We start from the raw sequence: 21,295 nt of genomic DNA on the forward strand, positions 1-21,295 counted from the left end.
TGTTCGAACCGATCTGTGGGTTCCCTTCACCCCCCTCCCAAAAGCCAGGGAACCACTTTAAAAAACAGAGTTACCTTTGTGGCATAGAGGGGGGTTCCCAGACACCTGCTTGTGAGCTGCAAAAAAAACCAAAACGGCACCGGGACAAGGGGTTTGTTTTAACTGGAATTTCCAACGCGAGGTCTGCTAGCGCTAGGAGAAAACATATCGCCGTCTGCCCGCTGAATTGCGCTAGCAAGCAAGGGGGCAGCATGTTGCTTTGCCTAACAGTCAAGCCCAACAGTGGGGAAGGACAACAGAAGAGGAAGGGCCCCACACCTTGCAACTGTGGTTTATGTTTGCCCGCAATTCGCTGCATGTCTGACGGCCCCACGCAGGGTGTTTCTACCCCCCACCCACCCCCCCAAAAAAAAAATCAGGAGAGGGCTTCATCGCCCAGACATATCACCTCCGTCTGCCTTTGGTGCCCTGTGCATCTTCTTAGGGCTACAAACTCTCACGTTGTCTTAAGGGCTCTGTTTGTGATGTCTGAGGCTCCACCGGGTTTGGGGGACCTTGTTCTCTGCCGGGGCCCTGGGCAGATAGGTCAGACCCCTTCCGTACCAAAGAGAGGGCTACCACCTGACTTTTAAGTGGCCCCTTCACCTTGTCCCCAGCCACCGTAATGGGACGGAGAGAATCCATTCTGCAGCAAAGGAGTTTTCCCACCCTCCCTGAATACAGCAAACCCCCATTGAGGAGTTTATACTCGTCTGTGCAAGGAGATTTGATCTCTGCTGGGGAGCAGCGCTCTCTGTCCTGCACCCCACAGCTCTGTCCAGCTAGAGACCAAGAATGGTCCTGAGACCCCCACTCTGATTCCATTGTTCAATAGATCAGCTTGGATTTTCTGGAGAAAAGCTGGCAGTTTCCTCTGAGATTTCCAGTCCACAGAAAATGAAAGACCTCCATGCGCCTCCCTAGCCCTCTTTTGAAAGTCTCAGCTGGGCTGTTGGCTCCCGTAAATTTTCCCCAGACTGTCCTCTTTCCAGATTCCATACAGGGCCGTTCTTGCCGCTTTTAATATTTCCGCAGGGGAGGCAGTTGCAAGAGCCGTCGCTTGTCCCCAAGGCTGGCCCGGCAGAAGGGAGAAGTTGCAGCTATGAAAATTCTCCTGCACAGCTCTGCCGCTTTACGGATTCTGTGTCAACCTGGAATCCATGCAAGCGCTTCGCTGCCCTCCCTAGACACAGCCATCCTTAAGGGGCCCTAAAGAGTCGTCCTTCCACATGCCGCCTTTTAAGAATGTCACCCGCTTAAAATATGTCCACACACACACACACCCTCCAAATATGTCCACACACACTACAACCCAACACCTGCCCTTAATTTTGGGCGGTTTTTAGCCATCTATCTCGTCCTACCCGCCGCCCACCGAAAAATCTTGCTCATTTCTCTCATCCCTACCAGAATGAGTTCTCGCTCCGCAGTCTTCCCCAACCTCACACTTCGGTCGAAAAGTCTTGCCACCCGCACTGCTCCGCTGGCGAAGTGGAGTGCCGTCCTCATCTCCAGTCCTGTTCACACTGATATTTATATGCTTGTTTGTCTCTGTACATGTGTGACATTTTCAAAAATGACTTTTGAGTGGAGGGGGGAGAGAGAGGGGGGGAAAAAATTAAACAGCAGGAAAAAAAGAGAGAAAAGAAATAAGGCTTGATTTCTGACAGTGGTTCTGCGCTCGTTTTTATTTGCGGACCGAGGGGTTCATAAGCGAGTCATTTGGGCTTTCTTGGCACAAACCGGAGTTAAATTGCAAAGCCCGATAAGGACTGAGCATGCTCAGGAGCGGCGAAATGTTGAGCGTTGGTTGAAAAAGAAAAATGGAGAACGAGGGGCAGGATGAAGTGGGTTGCTTTCATTACACCCATTGTACAGATGGGATAATAGAGGCGGAGGGAGTCATGGCTCACCTAAGACTACATAGTGAGTTTGCAGCAGAGAAGAGAATAAAACTGGGACCTGATTCATAGTTCAGCCTCTCTTGCCAGCATACTAAAACAGCTCTTAAAAGCCCCAAAGATTGTTATTGTCTGTGACACTGGTTTCACCTGGTGTCCCTAGAACAAGGAATGAAAGGAAAACTAGGTAGTCCTTTTACCTAGCACAGCAGCTAGAATCAATATCTTCCTAGCTTTCTTTTTCTTCCTCTTCTCCACCTCCCACCTCTTGTTTCATGGTCACATAGCTCAGTTGGTTAGGTAAAGGTAAAGGGACCCCTGACCATTTGGTCCAGTCGTGGCTGACTCTGAGGTTGCGGCGCTCATCTCGCTTTACTGGCCGAGGGAGCCGGCGTACAGCTTCCGGGTCATGTGGCCAGCAGGACTAAGCCACTTCTGGTGAACCAGAGCAGCGCACGGAAACGCTGTTTACCTTCCCGCCAGAGCAGTACCTATTTATCTACTTGCACTTTGACGTGCTTTCGAACTGCTAGGTGGGCAGGAGCAGGGACCGAGCAACGGGAGCTCACCCCGTGGCGGGGATTTGAACCGCCGACCTTCTGATCGGCAAGTCCTAGGCTCTGTGGTTTAACCCACAGCACCACCCGCGTCCCCAGTTGGTTAGAGCATGGTGCTAATAACACCAAGGTTGCAGGTTTGATCCCCGTGGGAGACAATGCGTATTCCTGCATTGCAGGCCGTTGGTCTAGAATAGATGATCCTCAGGGTCCCTTCCAACTCTGCAATTCTATGATTCCACAATCTAAAGAGGGAGGCAGAGACGAGAACTGAAACTTGGAGGCACTGCTGCCTCCAACTTTGAAGGCTAAGGTATGAGCCCATTTGGCCATGGTACAGCAATAAGTAACCAAACAAACCTATGTGTTGCAAAGAGAACGTCAGCAATGTCTAGGCAACACGATGACCATGTACATACGCAATAGGCAATCTTTATAGAATTCCTTCAAACCATAGCAAGTCCAAAATGGAATCTTTAGTCTCAAAGCCTCTGAAATTCTTTAAATGAAGCGAGGTACCAGACTTTGTACGATGAAAGACAAGCTGTGAAGCTTTGTGTATTCAGCAAATATGATGTCCAACACTGAACAGTGATTCCGGATACTGACTACTGTTTTGTAGAATTCTTCATCAGCGTGGTGGGACGATATAGAATTGCTTCATAAACCCATCTTATATCAAATGAATGTATGTAAATGAAAATATCAAATGTTGCAGAACAGTGCTCATGTAATAATGTAGTCACACACATTCATTCGATATATTTACATTCATTGGACATCATTTGCTGAATACACAAAGCTTCACGGCTTGTTTTTCATCGTTCAAAGTCTGGTACCTCGCTTCATTTAAAGATTTCCAGAAACTTTGAGACTAAAGATTTCATTTTGGACTTGTTATGGTTTGAAGGAATCTATAAAAGATTGTCTGTTGCGTATGTACATGGTCGTCGTGTTGCCTAGACATTGCTGATGGCCTCCAACTGTGAAGACACAGCCTCAGGTCTAGTAGACATCGATAGCCTTATCCCCTTCCATCGATTTGCCCAGTCCTCCTTTAAAGCCATCCGGGTTGATCGCCATCACTGCTTCCTGCAGCAATGAGTTCCACAGTTTAACGACACTGCATTAAGACATCCTTTCTGTGCGAAGAAGGAACAGCTGGCAGCTGTCTTCACAGAGGTCCAGCCGCTATGTGTTTCCCCTCCAGAGGCGGCTGCGGTGCAACACGAAACCTGCGAGCACCTGAAAGTACCTGATTCGAATGCCTGGTAGCAACTTTTGGCCTTCATCTTAAAACTTAACAGGTGTAGCAGCCACGGATGCCTTGACAAACACCAACCTCTCTCCCTCCCACTCCCATGTTTCGAACCTGTATCCTGGTGGAGAGGTCTGGGTGATCCGAAACCTTGCACCCTTGTTTTCTGGACGTTTTGGTCAGCTTAATAAAGGCATCGCCCAATTACGGACTACTTTGGCATTTTTCTTTCGGGCAAACATGGCCACCTTTTCCACTCTCTTAGGTAGAACACAGCGATCCTAATACAAATAGTGTTTTTTGCAAAGCAGCCACAGCCAGATGGAATTGTTTTGAGCACCTCAGGTGTGTTAAACGGGTGTTAAAAGATGTTGGGGGCGATGCCAGCGGAGGGTTCCCCACAGATGGGGGCCCCATCACTAAAGATTCCCTCTCCATTAAGAGATGGCAGGGTCATGTGAGAAAGGGGAGGCTTTTAAATGCCCTGGTCTGAGAATCCATTTTCATGATAAAAACAAACAGCACACCATTTTCTAGACCTTACGGTTTCAAATATAAACCTGCTCTTAATAAGTCCATAAAGCAGAGAGGGTGGCTGAATTTGGGCCTACCTGGGCTTGACGTGAGATGGATCTCTGAATTGTTTACAAAGGAAAATATCAAATATCTGTGTGGTTCAGCTGTGGTTTTTCTGAAGGTTTTCTGGATCACAGCAAGTGTGGAGGAGAAATTTAACCAACTCCTTCTGTATAATTACCATATGTATTTGTTTAAAAACCAATAAAATATTGGGTTTTTGGATTTTTTTGGAAAGATTAACTCTTTCCTCTCCTGCCCGCAGTCAGAGGAAAAACCCACTTCTGAAGCCAGTCTTTGCAATCGGAGTAAATTCCCACATTTGTGCCAGTTGTGTGTGTGTGGGGGGGGGAATTTCCCCACCCTCTGCACAAACAAACACTTGGGTCTTCCTCAGGACTGCAGCAGAGGAGATAACAGGTAAAATTATCTAGGTATAATCTAAAAGAATGTAGTATAAACACTGACAACTGGGAAACACTGGCCTGCGGGTGCTCAGGTGTAGAACAGCCTTTACCAAATGTGTCATGGGAACTCAGGACTCGAACTCAGGACGCAAGGGAGAAACGCGCTAAGAGGAAGGCACGCTTGGCAAATCCACACTGTGACTGACTCCTGACCGGAAAACAATGTCCCAACTGTGGAAGGACGTGTGGGTCCAGAATTGGGCTCCACAGTCACTTACGGACTCACTGTTAAAACAGTGTTTATGGAAGACAATCTTACTTGGCTACAAGTGATCACCAAAGAAGAAGAATAGGTAACCCCCCCTCCACTTTTGCTGAAAACCCAATAATCCCCCTCCCTAGCTGATGATACTAGCATTTCTTAAAATAAAGCTCAAATGCATTATGCACATTTAACATTTGAGTCCAGTCTGGGCCTCATTTGCCCATCCTCTTGCAACATGAACTTCAGACTTTTTTGATGGGAGGGGAGGTTTAATTACTCCTGCCAAGCTCTGCACCGCTCCTGGCGACAGAGGGGGTAGGGATGGTGCAGAACGTGCAACCGTGCACAAACCTGGTTGCATTACTCATCTTTGGAACGAGATCGGATTTATTTGTTTTTGTAAGCACTGGGCAGTCTCTGGCTCAGACGATCCCATTGGTCTTCCTGCCAGCAAGCCCACCGTTCGAGAGACGACAACAATCCCATCCTGGCCGCCCTCGGCAGAACCTCCCCTGCTGCAGAATGCTGGCCTTTTACATAACCACATTTATGCTTTGTGATTATCTCTTTAGCCGTGGCAGGAACCCAGCTGGTGCATCGGAGAGCCTCCTCCTTTCAGCTCATTTGGAACACAGCTTACCTTGAGTATCCCATCTCCCGGGAATCAGCTAAAAACACATCTCCCTGAGGTCTCCGGCATTACGGCCCAATGTTAAGTTCTTTTGGGACAGGAGCCAAAGAGAGAAGAGGTTCTTTCTGCAACAGAACCTAATGGATTGTCAGAGCTGAGCATCATCACGCTCTGCGCTTTACAAAAACAAGCACCTGCGAGTCTGTTCCAAAAGATGAGTAAGGCAGTCGAGTTTGCAATCCTGCACCATTCTAGCAGCATAGAACAAATCTGCCAATGCAATATTATATTATTATTATTATTATTATTATTATTATTATTATTATTATTATTATTATTTATTATTATTATTTATACCCCACCCATCTGGCTGAGTCTCCCCAGCCACTCTGGGCAGCTCCCAATCAAGTGCTAAAAACAGTACAGTGTTAAATATTAAAAACTTCCCTGAACACGGCTGCCTTCAGATGTCTTTTAAAGATAGGATAGCTGCTTATTTCCTTCACATCTGAAGGGAGGGCGTTCCACAGGGCAGGCGCCACCACCGAGAAGGCCCTCTGTCTGGTTCCCTGTAACCTCGCTTCTCGCAATGAGGGAACTGCCAGAAGGCCCTTGGCACTGGATCTCCGTGTCCGGGCTGAACGATGGGGGTGGAGACGCTCCTTTACTGAGCCGAGGCCATTTAGGGCTTTAAAGGTCAGCACCAACACTTTGAATTGTGCTCAGAAACGTACTGGGAGCCAATGCAGATCTCTCAGGACTGGTGCTATGTGGTCTCGGCGGCCACTCCCAGTCACCAGTCTAGCTGCCGCATTCTGGATTAATTGCAGTTTCCAGGTCACCTTCAAAGGTAGCCCCATGTAGAGCGCATTGCAGTAGTCCAGTGCAAGGATTGCTGCACATACAATTATAACTTCTCTCCCCCGACTCACTTCAAGGCACACCCCACAACCTCCCCAAATCTGCTCCAGAGGGTTGGGGAACCCCAGAAAAGAGTTAGGGGCCACACAGGGAGGAGGGAAGGAGAAAGTTCTGTTGCACAAGCAAAAATCCTGGCACGGAAAGAACAAGGTATTTAGCCCTACATTGGATGCAACCCAATACTTTTTTTCCCCTGAAGAAGCCGTTTTTCATGCCTGCAAGGGTTTTATTTGGGCTCTGGCTATTTGTCACGTTTCTCCCCTACCTTTCCTCCACAAAGCCCAAGGTGTTCTCTCTCTGTCCTCAAAACAAACAGGACGGTTAGACTGAGAGTGACTGGCTTACATTAATGGCCCAGAGGCGGCTGGAAAATGAGTGACAGGAGCAAGCCAGCAGTCAATCACACTGTGCAAGTTGGAGTTAACTCTTTAGTAGGACAGGAGTGTCAGGGCTAATGAGCACAGCAACTCATCTCCCGTTGGGTCTTGCCCTCATGAAACAGTTGCTGAGACTGAAGGTCTTCACTTCCCCACAGCTGACTAAGTCCCCTCCTCTCCAGGATTCCGCTCTCCCAAGCAACCGGAGACTGCGTCTACAAGTCACCAATCTCTCCTCCACCCTATTCAGAGCCAGCATGGTGTAGTGGTTAAGAGCGATAGACTCGTAATCTGGTGAACCGGGTTCGCGTCTCCGCTCCTCCACCTGCAGCTGCTGGGTGACCTTGGGCCAGTCACACTTCTCTGAAGTCTCTCAGCCCCACTCACCTCACAGAGTGTTTGTTGTGGGGGAAGAAGGGAAAAGGAGAATGTTAGCCGCTTTGAGACTCCCTAGGGTAGTGATAAAGCGGGATATCAAATCCAAACTCTTCTTCTTCTTCATGACTCTTGTGGTTCTGGGAGACAAAGGGGAGCTTGTTATAGCAGGAGAGAGAGAGAGACCTGTATCTCTTCAACAGCCTTACTACTACTACTAATAATAATAATAATATTTTTTTAATTTATATCCTGCCCTCCCCGGCCAAAGCCGGGCTCAGGGCGGCTAACAACAATAAAATAATACAACATTCTAAAATCATTTCATTATAAAATTAATTCAAATCAAATTGATGGCAACCATTGGGCTAGAGTTCTGTGGAGATTGCCAAAGGAGGGAGTCAGGCTGTGCCCTGGCCCAAGGTCTGGTGGAACAGCTCCGTCTTGCAGGCCCTGCGGAAAGATGTCAAGTCCCGCAGGGCCCTAGTCTCTTGTGACAGAGTGTTCCACCAGATCGGGGCCATGGCCGAAAAAGCCCTGGCTCTGGTTGAGGCCAGCCCAACCTCCCTGGGACCTCCAAGATGTTTTTGTTTGAAGACCGTAAAGTCCTCCATGGGACATACCAGGAGAGGCGGTCCTGTAGGTACGAGGGTCCTAGGCCGTGAAGGGCTTTACTCATCTCTGCTTCTTGACCAACCTCTCATTCGCCAGCTTCTGCCTCCGATTGTGGAATGCTCTCTGCCACAGACTCTCCCAGCTCACTAAGCCCTGTCCTCTCTTCAGCTTCCAACACCTTCTCCTCCCAGTCTGCTCCCTCTTCTCCCTCTGACCATTCATGACCATTCTTTGCTTGGTGGTTCCCCAGCTGGTTCCTTCCACCATTCCTCTGCACCCAACCAGTCCATGACATTGGATCTCCCTCAGTTCCAGATTTGCCCCTCCATATGAGTGTTAACAGGCGGTGGGTTCACATGTGCATGTTCCAGCTGCACATGTGAACTAGTTCAACCAACCAGATGGCAAGCGAATCTGCAGGCTAATTGAATTCGTAACAACTAGAACAGAAGTTTGATGCCGGTAACTTCCAGAAGTTTTTTGTGGCACCTTACAGATTTAACAAATTCATTATAATATAAGCACTGGTGGACTAGCCATATGTAGAAGGGGGGGGGATGTAAAAGGTTGGGTTGGCTGGCAAAATGAACAGTCTCTTACAAATCAATTAAAGCTGAACGGGACAGATCTGGGTAACAGCTGGCCTTCGTATTTTTTGAAATGGAGGCCAGCCATTGATTCCTTCTCTGTCCCAAATGCCAAGCTACAACCTGATAGTTGCAGCACCTAGCAGAGACGAATTCAGTCTGCAGTCTCCAACTTGGAACTGTCTGAACTTCAGTTGGTCCAAAATGCTGCAGCCAGATTGCTGGCCGGAGTCCCATTTAGAACTCGCACAACCTGTTCTGAAGCAGCCAAACTGCTTGCCCGTTTGTTTCCAGGCCTAAATTCAAGGTGCTCACATTTGTTTCTAAAGGTCTTTGGCACTTACGGTATTGTTTTCTGGGATCCACCTCTCTTGCTGAATTCTGCTGCATTTGGAACAGAAAATTTTGGAAGCGTTTTATGTATTAAAAACACTAGAACTGAAAACATAAATAAAGCCTTGCTGGCTTAGGCCAGTGACTCTCCATGTCCAGCAATGTTATATTCTCATTGCGGCCAACCAGATGCCTGGGCCATAACACACCTGGGACCTTATGAAGGTGAGTAAGGAATAATATAAAATGAAGGTATTAATGGCTTCAACATGTAGCCGAATTACTGTAGTCCCCTCCCCCACCATTTGCGCATCTTCTAGGCTGGTGACGAGTTCTGCATAATTCCAGTATACCTGAAGGAGCATCTCCACCCCCATCATTCAGCCCAGACACTGAGGTCCAGCTCCAAGGGCCTTCTGGCGGTTCCCTCACTGCGAGAAGTGAGGTTACAGGGAACCAGGCAGAGGGCCTTCTCGGTAGTAGCGGTCCACCTTCCCACCAGATGTCAAGGAAATAAACAACTACAGTCATACCCTGGATTGAAGTTGCTTCACGTTGGGCGTTTTCTGGTTGCGCTCCGCAGCGACCCAAAAGTAATGGAATGCGTCACTTCTGGGTTTCATCGCTCACGCATGCGCAGATGGTAAATATGACACCATGCACAGAAGCAGCTAATCGCGACCTGCGCAGACGCGGGTTGCGTTCGCTTCAGGATGAGAACAGGGATCTGGAACGGTTCCCGTTTGTATCCAGAGGTAACACTGTATCTGACTTTTAGAAGACATCTGAAGGCAGCCCAGGGAAGTTTCTAATGTTCGATGTTTTATCATGTTTGTAATATTCTGTTGGGAGCCACCCAGAGTGGCTGGGAAACGCAGCCAGAAGGGCGGGGTATAAATAAATTTTTATTATTATTGCTTTTTTCTGGGGGGTGCAGAGGTTCGCATACCCCTAAACATTTTTTGAATCTGTTTGGCCTCATTGAGAGGCAGTATTTCAATATGAGTAGGAAAATGAGAGTATCCCTAAACATTTTTTTTTAAACAAAAAAAGCCCTGATGATGATGATTATTATTAATACTAAGGCTTGCCCATAGATTGTGGACCTTTCGGTTGTTCCTAATAAAGGCATTCACTGCTCAGGTGCAGATTTCGGTTGTGTGATATATATTTTTAAATAAAAAAAATTATTTATACCCCGCCCTCCCCAGCCAAGGCCGGGCTCAGGGCGGCTAACAACCCATAATTATTGCATCAAACCTCCTTCCGTAATAAACCAACCGCCCGCCACCTTCCCCTTTCCTCCCCGCGTGTCCTTCGCCTTCCTCTTCCCTCTTCCTCCTCTTTTCCTTTCCGAAAGCGCCGCGTGTCCTTAACCAGCGAGCGGGCGTGGCCCCGCGTCGCCCCGCCCCCTTGGGGCGGGCGCGTCTGATAGGCTGGGGGCTCGGAGGCGCGGCTGGAACGCGGAAGGGGGAGCTCGTGACTCCGCCTCCTTCCATTCATGCCCGGCGCGGCCTCACCCCATTGGCCCACCCCCGAGAGGGGGCGTGGCCGGCAGGAGCCCCGGGTCCCCAGTCGGAGCGGAGGCGCCATGCGGAAAGGGCCTCGGCGGGGCCGCGCGGGGATGGGGGTCCCGCAGGGCGGCCTGGAGCCCGGAGGTTTCCCCGCCGCGCGGAAGCGGAGCCTGGGGAGCAGCCGCCGCCTCTGGCTGGCCGGGCTGCTGGCCCTGGCCGCCGGCTCCCTGGTGGGGCTTTACCTGCTCTGGCAGGTGGGCGAGGACCCGGCCGCCCAGCCCCGGGAGGCGGCGCAGGAGGAGCTGATCCCGGGCGCCCAGGTACCTACAGGTAGGGGGGGTTGGGGGTCTGGTGCACGCGCGTGAGTTAGCGGGGGGGGGGAGAGGGGGTCGCTTCCAGATCGCCGCCCTCCAAGGCGCTGTGGAACTCCCTGCCTCTTGATGTGCGCATCACCCGCTTCCAGTAATAATAATAATAATAATAATAATAATAATAATAATAATAATAATAATAATACAGTGGTACCTCGGGTTGTGTTGTAAATAAAAATATGCCCTTTTCCCTTACAGGGTATCCAAGAGCCCATATAGAGTCCTTACATAGGTTCCCTATTGGTAGGAGAAAATAACAGAGGCCAACCAGAGAATATTGAGAAGCAAAGCAGCTAGTAAGCCTGATCTTTATTGATCTGTTGCAACAGGGTGCCTCCTTCACACACAGGAGAGGAGGAGGACCCCCCAAAATTGCTGTGCAAGGGCTTATAAAGACTTTTGAAATTCCCATTCTCTAGATCAAGACCACCCCCAGAAACATTATGCATACATCACAGAAGGGGTGTAACCTAAGACCACCCCTCAGATACATCCCACCTACATCACAGAAATTTAAATGTTGTTTTTCTCCTGTCACAGTTTATCTCCTGTCTGGCAAGTTACTTGATTGGATTGCCTGGGGAGCCTGGCCATTCTTTTGTAGCGGTAAAATACTTATTTCCTGGGCCAGGTCACAGGCTCACACCTTATTCAAACAGACATATCCTTGAGACAGGATTTGTGAGGAAAGAGACAAAGAGGAGACTTTTCCAGTTTAACCTTGCAGAGAAAGGATTTGGTCAGTTTAGGAATCAAAATGGTTCCAGGTTGGTCTTCCTGTGTTGATCTATGTATGTGCAGTTATGAACATTACCATATATCTAAGACCATAAAATTCCTATCACAGTTGCAGACACTTCAGGTTACAGACACTTCAGGTTACAGACTCCGCTAACCCAGAAATAGTGCTTCAGGTTAAGAACTTTGCTTCAGGATGAGAACAGAAATTGTGCTCCGAAGGCGCAGAGGCAGCAGGAGGCCCCATTAGCTAAAGTGGTGCTTCAGGTCAAGAACAGTTTCAGGCCCAGCCACTCCCAATCAAATGTTAAAAACAGCACAGCATTAAATATCAAAAACGTCCCTGAACAGGGCTGCCTTCAGATGTCTTTTAAAGATAGGATAGCTGCTTATTTCCTTCACATCTGAAGGGAGGGCGTTCCACAGGGCGGGCGCCACCACCGAGAAGGCCCTCTGTCTGGTTCCCTGTAACCTCGCTTCATGCAATGAGGGAACCGCCAGAAGGCCCTCGGCGCTGGACCTCAGTGTCTGGGCAGAACGATGGGGGTGGAGACGCTCCTTTACTGAGCCGAGGCCATTTAGGGCTTTAAAGGTCAGCACCAACACTTTGAATTGTGCTTGGAAACGTACTGGGAGCCAATGCAGATCTCTCAGGACCGGTGTTATGTGGTCCCAGCGGCCAGTCCCAGTCACCAGTCCAGCTGCAGCATTCTGGATTAGTTGTAGTTTCCGGGTCGCCTTCAAAGGTAGTCCCATGTAGAGCGCATTGCAGCAGTCCAAGCGGGAGATAACCAGAGCATGCACCACTCTGGCGAGACAGTTCGTGGGCAGGTAGGGTCTTAGCCTGCGTACCAGGTGGAGCTGGGAGACAGCCGCCCTGGACACAGAATTGACCTACGTCTCCATGGACAGCTGTGAGTCTAAAATGACTCCCAGGCTGCACACCATGGACCCTTTCTGGCGCCTGCTAGTTCTTGTTTAGGCAAAGGGTTTAGAGAGCTTGCGAGGGGTTTCTCTGCGCTGCTGCGGTGTCAACTATCTGCACGTTTCTAATTATGTTCGAAAAATGCAACTTGTGCTGCTCATGGAAGTAGTACAAGTCTCTGTGGCTTTGTACAAGGTTTTGCATTTTTCTCAGAAGATTGATAAAGAATGTATAATCATTTTGGTAATTATTGTGTGTATATTAGTCGCCAACGTGTTGCCTGAGTCGTACCACCATTTTTCATTATGGCTGCAAGTTGGTTGTGCTGTTTTATCCTTTTTTTTTTGGAAACCGCTCTGGGTTTCCCCTCCACCGTACAATCGAGCAGTGCTGTACATATAAATTTTACGAAATAAGTGCATCCGTGCTACTGTGCAACGCGGATCTGGAGAGGACAGATTGCAGGTCGGTGGGGGGTGGATGATCTCCTTTTGGGGTTTTCAGGTTTGTGGTTTGTTGGAGGCAGGCCAGACTGGGTCCCAACCACAGGATCCTCCTGCAAAGGCTTTGCAATGAAAGACTTTTTTTTTATTTTTAGTTCTTGAATTTATATACCACCATATTCCCCAGGGTGGTATCAGGGCAGTTCACAGAATCCGCCTCAGAGCCTTATGACTGGCAGGATTCAAAGGGGCATCTAGCATAGCTGTCAACTTTTCCCTTTTCTTGTGAGGAATCCTATTCAGAATAAGGGAATTTCCCTTAAGAAAAGGAAAACGTTGACAGCTATGGCACCTAGTCATTCCCCTTCAACACACAAAAATCCTCTCCTGGTTACCCAAAGCTTTCTTCCTTTCAGCCATATAATTTAGGCTGCAGAGGACCAGATAAACCTACTAGCCCAGACCATATGCAAGATGGCTGGGGCTGGTGGGAGTTGTAGTCCAAGATGGCCGTGCTGGCTGGGGCTGGTGGGAGTTGTAGTCCAAGATGGCCGTGGTGGCTGGGGCTGGTGGGAGTTGTAGTCCAAGATGGCCGTGCTGGCTGGGGCTGGTGGGAGTTGTAGTCCAAGATGGCTGTGTTGTTTGGGGCTGATGGGAATTGTAGTCCAAAGCTGCTGGATATGTGGGAAAAATATTCACCTGGAGGGAGCCTCGCCACAAGGCCTCAGCTATGGGGAATTTAGATTTTATTGAGGGGGAGAGAGCAGGAGAGATGGTCTGAGCTTGCTAGGATTTCTTTCAGTGAGGCTGGACTTGGATAATATGGTGCCCAGAGTGAGGACAAAAACTGCCCCACCCCCCACCCCAATAATTCTTATTTTCACAATACACTGGTACCTCTTGTTGCGAATGGGATCCGTTCCGGAGGCCCATTCGCAACATGAAAAGAGTGCAACCCGCAGCGGCGCATCTGCGCACGCATGGGTTGCCGCTTCTGTGCATGCGCGAGTGGCGAAACCCAAAAGTAACCCTTTCCGGTGTTTCCGGGTTGCTGCGGGATGTAACCTGAAAGAACGTAACATGAAGCAAACGTAACATGAGGTATGACTGTAATTAATTTTGGTGCAGTTGCTTTTTTATGTATCTTCTCAGAGGGTGCCCATATAAATGTTGTTGTTGTTATTTTGCACCTCCTTGACTCTGCACCCTGTGCAGCGCAACTGCCTGCGCCGTCCTAAATCTGGCGCTGCTGGGATTGTTTTCTGACGAGGCTTTTCTCTCGCCTTCTTGGCAGCTGAAGCACAAGCCCCAAAACCTGACTAGCGGTCAGCTGAAAGACCTGGCCTCGCAGGTTCAACTGCAGCGCCTTTGGCGTAGCTACCTGCAGCCCATCTTGATCGAGAGGTACTCTGGAAGCCCTGGCAACGAAAAAGTCCGGCAGGTGAGTCCAAGCGCTAATCTTGCAGCGGGCGACCGAACACGTCACGGCGAGCCGTAAACTTCAGGTTACTGTCCTCCTTTGTAATCGCTGCATCGTCTCACCGTTGGGGGCATAGCTGTCAACTTACAGATTTGAAAATAAGGGACCAGCAGCCTTGAAAATAAGGGATCAGCAGCCAAAATAAGGGATTTTCGGAGCACAGGTATGTTCGACTTCTGAGCCCCTCCGAGCCAAAGGCAGAAAGCCCAGCCAGCAGCCAAAGGAAGCCTCAAGCGGTGGTTCCCACAGCGCGGCAACCCGGCAAAGGGGATGCGGCAAGGAAAACCACCGTCACCTCTCCGCTGGGAAGCGCTAAGCAAAGGCGAGTCCCCAGGCAACGCGGCCGATTTGATCAGCACAAGGCATGCAAGCACCACCCCCCAGTCGTTCTTAGACTCCTTATTGGGTGAGCAACGCAGCCAAGCAACACAGTTGGAGCCTCCCTCCTCCCTGGCCGGCAGGGAGGGAGGGAGAGGAGCTGCTTCCTTTGAAACCCGGGAAATTTAAGGGACATCATCAATAAGGGACAGCAGTGGGACATGGCGCTGGGGTAAGGGACTGTCCCGCCAAATAAGGGACGCTTGACAGCTATGGTTGGGGGACATGGAATGCTCTCGCTGCTGCAGTAGTTGTGTCGGAAAATAAATTCATTTGATATCTGTCCTGAGTCTTCCAGCGCTCCGTCTCCTTGGAAGTCCTTGAGTTTTATGAGAGAGGGTAAAAAACTGAGGACTAGGAACCTTGTGTGAGTGACTCAAGTCCTTCACCTTCTCTTCTTCCTAGTTCATTGTGGAGAAGCTGAGGGAACTGGGCGCTTCCTGGCACATAGAGGTGGACGCCTTCAAAGACCGGGCGCCACACGGCGTCGTCAGCTTCGCCAATGTGGTGGCTACGTTGGACCCCGCAGCCACCTGGCGCCTGGTGTTTGCCTGCCACTACGACTCCAAATACTTCCCCCGCGACAAGCGTGGCCGGGCCTTCCTGGGGGCAACGGACTCGGCTGTGCCATGTGCCATCCTGATGGAGCTGGTGACGGCGCTGGACGAGGAGCTGAAGAAATTGAAGGAGAGGGTGAGCCGGGTGGCCTTTCCTGGGCAGATATGCTCCGATTTCCTTTTGCGCCTCTTGCAGAAAGGGGGAGTAAGGGCTAGTGGTTAGAGCGGCCGGTGGGGAACTTTTTAATGTTTCATTTGTCTAAAAGTATTGTTGTTTAGTTGTTTAGTTGTGTCCGACTCTTCGTGACCCCATGGACCAGAGCACACCAGGCACTCCTGTCTTCCACTGCCTCCCAGAGTTTGGTCAAACTCATGCTTCTAACTTCGAGAACACTATCCAACCATCTCGTCCTCTGTCATCCTTCTCCTTGTGCCCTCCATCTTTCCCAACATCAGGGTCTTTTCCAGGGAGTCTTCTCTTCTCCTGAGGTGGCCAAAGTCTTGGAGCCTCAGCTTCAGTATCTGTCCTTCCAGTGAGCACTCAGGGCTGATTTCCTTCAGAATGGAGAGGTTTGATCTTCTTGCAGTCCATGGGACTCTCAAGAGTCTCCTCCAGCACCATAATTCAAAAGCATCCATTCTTCGGCAATCAGCCTTCTTTATGGTCCAGCTCTCACTTCCATACATCACTACTGGTTTCCCAGTAGTGAGTTTATCATCATCATCATCATTTAAATGTGTATACTTTCCTTCATCCATAGATCTCAGGGGCAGTTCACAGCGTAAAAATGCAAGACAAAAAAACACAAAATACACAATGAAAACAAGAAGAGAACAAAACAATAACCCCCTCTCCTATCTACAAACACATTTAAAAGGATATAGGATGTTAGCCAGCCAAAATCCTGGTGGCAGTTACTGTTCTTTTGACAATATAGCTACATCGCTATCATCCAAATATAAATATTAACTTATGACAAAAGTTAAGTTGAGCCGATCAAGTGCATGGCAGTAATTGCCTTGAGACTGTCAACGTTGGGCATGATCAACTTGTTGTATTCATTACTCATTTTAGGACATGTGGCAGCTGTAATAGTGTCGTTATCTTCTTTTTAAAATCAATTTTATTAATTTTCCAATAAATACATCCAATTACCGTATTTTTCGCCCCATAGGACGCACTTTTCCCCCTCCAAAAATGAAGGGGAAATCTGGGTGCGTCCTATGGGGCGAATGCAGGCTTTCGCTGAAGCCTGGAGAGCGAGAGGCATCGGTGCGCACCGACCCCTCTCGCTCCCCAGGCTTCAGGAAGCTACCCGCAAGCCTTGCAAGCCCGGTGGGAGTTCCCGCGGGCTCACAAGGCTTGCGGGCAGCAGCCTGCAGCCCCCGCGAGTGTCCGCAAGCCTTGCGCGCCCGGCAGGAGGTCCCACCGGGTGCGCGAGGCTTGGGGCAGCAGCCTGTCGCCCGAAGCACGGGGAGCCCTCCGGAGGGCTTCCCCTGCTTCGGGCAGGTGAGCGCAAGGCTTGGGGCGGCAGCCAGGGCTGGGGGGGGGGGAAATAATTTTTTAAAATTCATTTCCCCCCCAAAAAATGAGGTGCGTCCTATGGGCCGGTGCGCCTCTCCTCGTTGTTTCCATATTTCCACATCTCGATTTTAACGCTTTAAAATTCTCCGTCCCTGGTTCCACGATTCTCAGTCATGTCAAACATCATATATCCTTTCATCTGTCGAATACAGCTTTATTTGTATGTATATATTTTTCCAACTGCCTTTTTACCAGCGCAGCTGCCTCTGACTCCATTCCAATCCAGGATGTTATCCAAGTCTGTTATCAATAGTGCCGCCGTCTTCTAATGCATCAACGGAAACTTTGCAACCTGCTTTGAAGTTGAATAGCCGAAGGAGGTCTAAAACAGCATGTCTGTGTGTTTTAGGGCTCCAAGGTGACGTTGCAGCTGCTGTTCTTCGACGGGGAGGAGGCCTTCCGGGAGTGGACGGATCAGGACTCCCTGTACGGCGCACGGCATTTGGCTGATCGCATGGCGAAGGCGCCACATCGCCCGGGCCTCAGCCAGCTCCAGGCCATCGTGAGTGCTTCTCTGAGCCAGCTGCCTGAGAAACGGCTGGCTTTTCCTTGCAAAAAGGGAAGTGCAGGCCTTTGCCACCTTGAAAGGGTGGGGGCTTCCTCTCTGATCTCCCCCTGTTCGGTTTGAAACCACATTAAGCGCCACGGGAGCAGCCGGAGCTCAGTGTAAAAGCATGCTGCCCCGTGCGCAAGAAGGTTCCTGGTTCAGTGTTCTGGTCCCGAGGGTTAACCGTGCGGCAAGGTCCAAGTCCAGTCCGAGGTCGAGGGTGCGGTATGGAGGCTGTCCGTCAGCGCTGAAGCTGGGTCCAAGGCAGGGAGTCGGGTGGGGTCAGGAACTCTGGCAGAAGAGCAACGCAGGGTTCAGGCAAGAACAGGCTACCAACAATGTTGCTCCTGCAACTTGGGACTGGGGCTGGCTGGCTTTTATCTGCCCCGAGGCATAGGGCGGCCCCGATCCTCTGGTGACTCGCCTCTCCTGGCCTGGAGGCAAGCACTCCTCCTGCGGGAACTTAGTTCCCTCCGCCTCTCTGCCCTGAGCCTCTGCAGCTCAGGAGAGGCTGGAGGGTTACCGGACCCAGAGGCGACCTCAGCTTCCCCTGACGGGGCTGAGAGTGGAGCACCTGCAGGCAATGGGTCCTCCATCACCTCAGGAGCCAGAGCAGACTCAGCTGATGCCTGCACCTGAGGATCCAGCACAGGTGAGGACCCTTCAGGCTCATGCCCCAGCCCCGGCACAGCTGGTTCTGGAGGCGGGGACTCCTGCGCAGGCTGGGATTCCTCAGGTTCAGCCTTCGAGTCCGAATCCCAGGCCATCACATTCATTCTCCAGGTAGGATCTGGGAATGCCCTGGAGAGCGACTGCCAGTCAATGTCGTCTTTTTCTTTGGCGATCCCTCGTAGCCGAGTAAGATTGTCTTCCATAAACACGGTTTTAACAATGAGTCCGTAAGTGACTGCGGAGGCCAATTCTGGACCCCCACGTCCTTCCACAGTGGGGACATAGATTTCAGGTGGGAGTTGATCATGGTGAGGGTTTGTCAAGCATGCCTTCCTCTTAGCGCGTTTCTCCCTTTTGTCCTGAGTGCGAGTGTCTTCAAAGCCCATGACACCTTTGGTAAAGGCTGTTCTCCAACTGGAGCGCTCGCAGGCCAGTGTTTCCCAATTGTTGGTGTTTATACGACATTCTTTTAGATTTGCCTTGAGAGAGTCTTTAAACCTCTTTTGTTGACCACCAGTATTACGCTTTCCATTTTTAAGTTTGGAATAGAGTAATTGTTTTGGAAGACAGTCATCAGGCATCCGAACAACATGACCAGCCCAATGAAGTTGATGTTGAAGAATCATCGCTTTAACACTGGTGATCTTTGCTTCTTCCAGTACAATGGCATTTGTTTGCCTGTCTTCCCAAGTGATGTGTAAAAATTTCCGGAGACACCATTTTCCGGAGACAATCTTTTGAGGTGTTGGAGATGGGGTTTACAAGTGGTCCATGTTTCACAAGCGTGCAGTAGGGTTGGTAGTACAACAGCTGTGGAAAGGTAGGAGAAGTGATTGACATTTTCCAACGTTACTGTAGACAGTACTGGGCTAGATGGAACAATAATCTAGAGAAGGCAGCTTTCTAAGACCCTGTGAAACAAGGGACTCCTGAGACCACCTGAGCCTCAAACGACAGCAGAGGCCCTGGGAGTACCTGTGTGTGGTTTTTAAAATTTTTATTAAACAATTTCAACATAACAAATTATCAGTCCATTTAATCAATTACAATATTTCCCCCCACCCCTCCCTCTCCCTCCCACCAAAGACTTCTCTCAGCTCCCGTCTCTGATTTCTTTACACATATAATTCTCTGCATATTATAAAATTGTACATAAAAAGGTAAAGGGACCCCTGACCATTAGGTCCAGTCATGACCGACTCTGGGGTTGCAGCGCTCATCTCGCTTTATTGGCCGAGGGAGCCGGCGTACAGCTTCCGGGTCATGTGGCCAGCATGACTAAGCCGCTTCTGGCGAACCAGAGCAGTGCACAGAAACGCCGTTTACCTTCCCGCTGGAGCGGTACCTATTTATCTACTTGCACTTTGACGTGCTTTCAAACTGCTAGGTTGGCAGGAGCAGGGACGGAGCAACGGGAGCTCACCCCGTCGCTGGGATTCGAACCGCCGACCTTCTGATCGGCAAGTCCTAGGCTCTGTGTTTTAACCCACAGCGCCACCTGTGTCCCCCAAAATTGTACATGTTCAACCTAATAAATTTGTGGATGTTTATTCAAAACCTGCCAAGGAGTCCCGTTCTTTTTGTTGTCTTTTTAGGTAATTTGCAAAAAGCACCCATTCTTCCTTAAAGTCACAGTTGTCCTTGTCCCGCAATTTGTATGTCAATCTAGCTAGCTCTGCGTAGTTCATCAATTTCTATTGCCACTGTTCTTTCGTTGGGATTTCCTCATTCTTCCATACTTATGCAATCAAGACTCTTGCTGCTGTTGTGGCACGGGAGCACCTGTGCTTTTGACTCTGCGTTTTCCCGTTTCAGTCTCTCTTTGTCCTGTTGGACCTTTTGGGTGCCCGCCAGCCAACCATCCAGAACCATTTCCGCAACACAGCCCTCTGGTTCGAAAGGCTCGTTGGCCTCGGTGAGCGTCACTCTTCGCGCCGGGGAGCCAATCGGGAAAGGAGGGGTGGGGCTCCCGGGTTGATCGGCATTTCAGACCCCGCCTCCCAGGGATGAGCAGCCAGTGGGGGGCTTGGGATGTAAAGTTCTGTCCGATAGATCCACCTTCACCAACCCGGCGCCCTCCCAAGTGGACTGCAACTCCCCTGCCCGAAACCCCACAGAACGGCTGCCGCACAGTGTTGGCAGTACTGAGGTGGATAGACCCATGATCTGACAGGTCCCTGCATCCTTTTAAGTTGAAGTCCATCAATTTGGGGGGGTCCACGCGTGCCCCATCCATCCCTGCTTTAGAACTTCTACCTGTGCCACAGATGTGGGGTGAGGCGTCCCTAAAGCAAAGGAAGGATACACACAGAGGCTTGACCAGCAAGACTCTGGGAGGGGTGCGTATAATAATAATTCCTGCCCACCCCTCGGCCCAGGTCGTTTTATTCACAAAAGAACTTTTTACACAGCGTCCGTAAGAACCAATCAGATTTCCTCTGCGCATTTCGAAAAACCCCACATGGGACAAAGTTAAAGATTAAAACTACAAAGAACTAATTTCCTACTTGACCATGCATATGCTGTTCAAAGTAAATAAAATAGGAAGCAATGCTTTTAGGAAAACCTGGAGGTCATAAACAAGCAGTAAACAGGAGAGGAAGGATGGCAAGGAGATAGGGATCTTTATCCCCTTCCTGTGAAACTATTTCCATGCCCTAAGATGAACGAAACCAAGGAAGGGTACATAAAAGAAACTACCTGCTACCGTATTTTTTGCTCTATAAGACTCACTTTTTCCCTCCTAAAAAGTAAGGGGAAATGTGTGCATGTCTTATGGAGCGAATGCAGGCTGTGCGGCTATCCCAGAAGCCAGAACAGCAAGAGGGATTGCTGCTTTTGCTGCGCTGCTCTTGCTGTTCTGGCTTCTGAGATTCAGAATATTTTTTTTCTTGTTTTCCTCCTCCAAAAACTAGGTGTGTCTTGTGGTCAGGTGCATCTTATAAAGCGAAAAATACGGTGTATTTTATGACCCAGGATGCATGCCTGGCAAAGCAACTGGCAACTGTGTCCTATGGTTCTTTTATGTGCTTGTCAGACAGAGAGAAATGGGGAGTAGAGAAAATGGCCAGAAATGCAGAGGCTTGTGGGATTTGATCAGAAATTATTGTCAATGAATCAAACCCGGTCAATGCCATGCTTTCATAGCGGACACAATGGCTTGATGCATATTTTATAATTCCTCATAGTAACCCCATCTGATCCTCACACAGGGTTTTTGCAATCCTACATTTGGGCTGGTGT

The 21,295-nt window shown here is 49.7% G+C and overlaps 1 protein-coding gene across 1 annotated transcript in view; it reads left to right on the forward strand.

The window, feature by feature from the left end:
- The first annotated feature begins 10,328 nt into the window (after positions 1–10,328).
- Positions 10,329–21,295, forward strand: part of QPCTL (glutaminyl-peptide cyclotransferase like) — a 222,017-nt gene continuing 211,050 nt past the window's right edge. The window contains exons 1-5 of the mRNA XM_082231252.1: positions 10,329–10,676; positions 14,128–14,274; positions 15,097–15,384; positions 17,183–17,335; positions 19,868–19,967. Coding sequence (XP_082087378.1) covers positions 10,344–10,676; positions 14,128–14,274; positions 15,097–15,384; positions 17,183–17,335; positions 19,868–19,967 — 1,021 coding nt within the window. The 5' untranslated portion in view covers positions 10,329–10,343. The remainder of the gene's footprint in view (positions 10,677–14,127; positions 14,275–15,096; positions 15,385–17,182; positions 17,336–19,867; positions 19,968–21,295) is intronic.

This window comes from Podarcis vaucheri (assembly GCF_965113315.1).
Source record: "Podarcis vaucheri genome assembly, chromosome: 7".
NCBI classification, from domain to species: Eukaryota; Metazoa; Chordata; class Lepidosauria; order Squamata; family Lacertidae; genus Podarcis; species Podarcis vaucheri.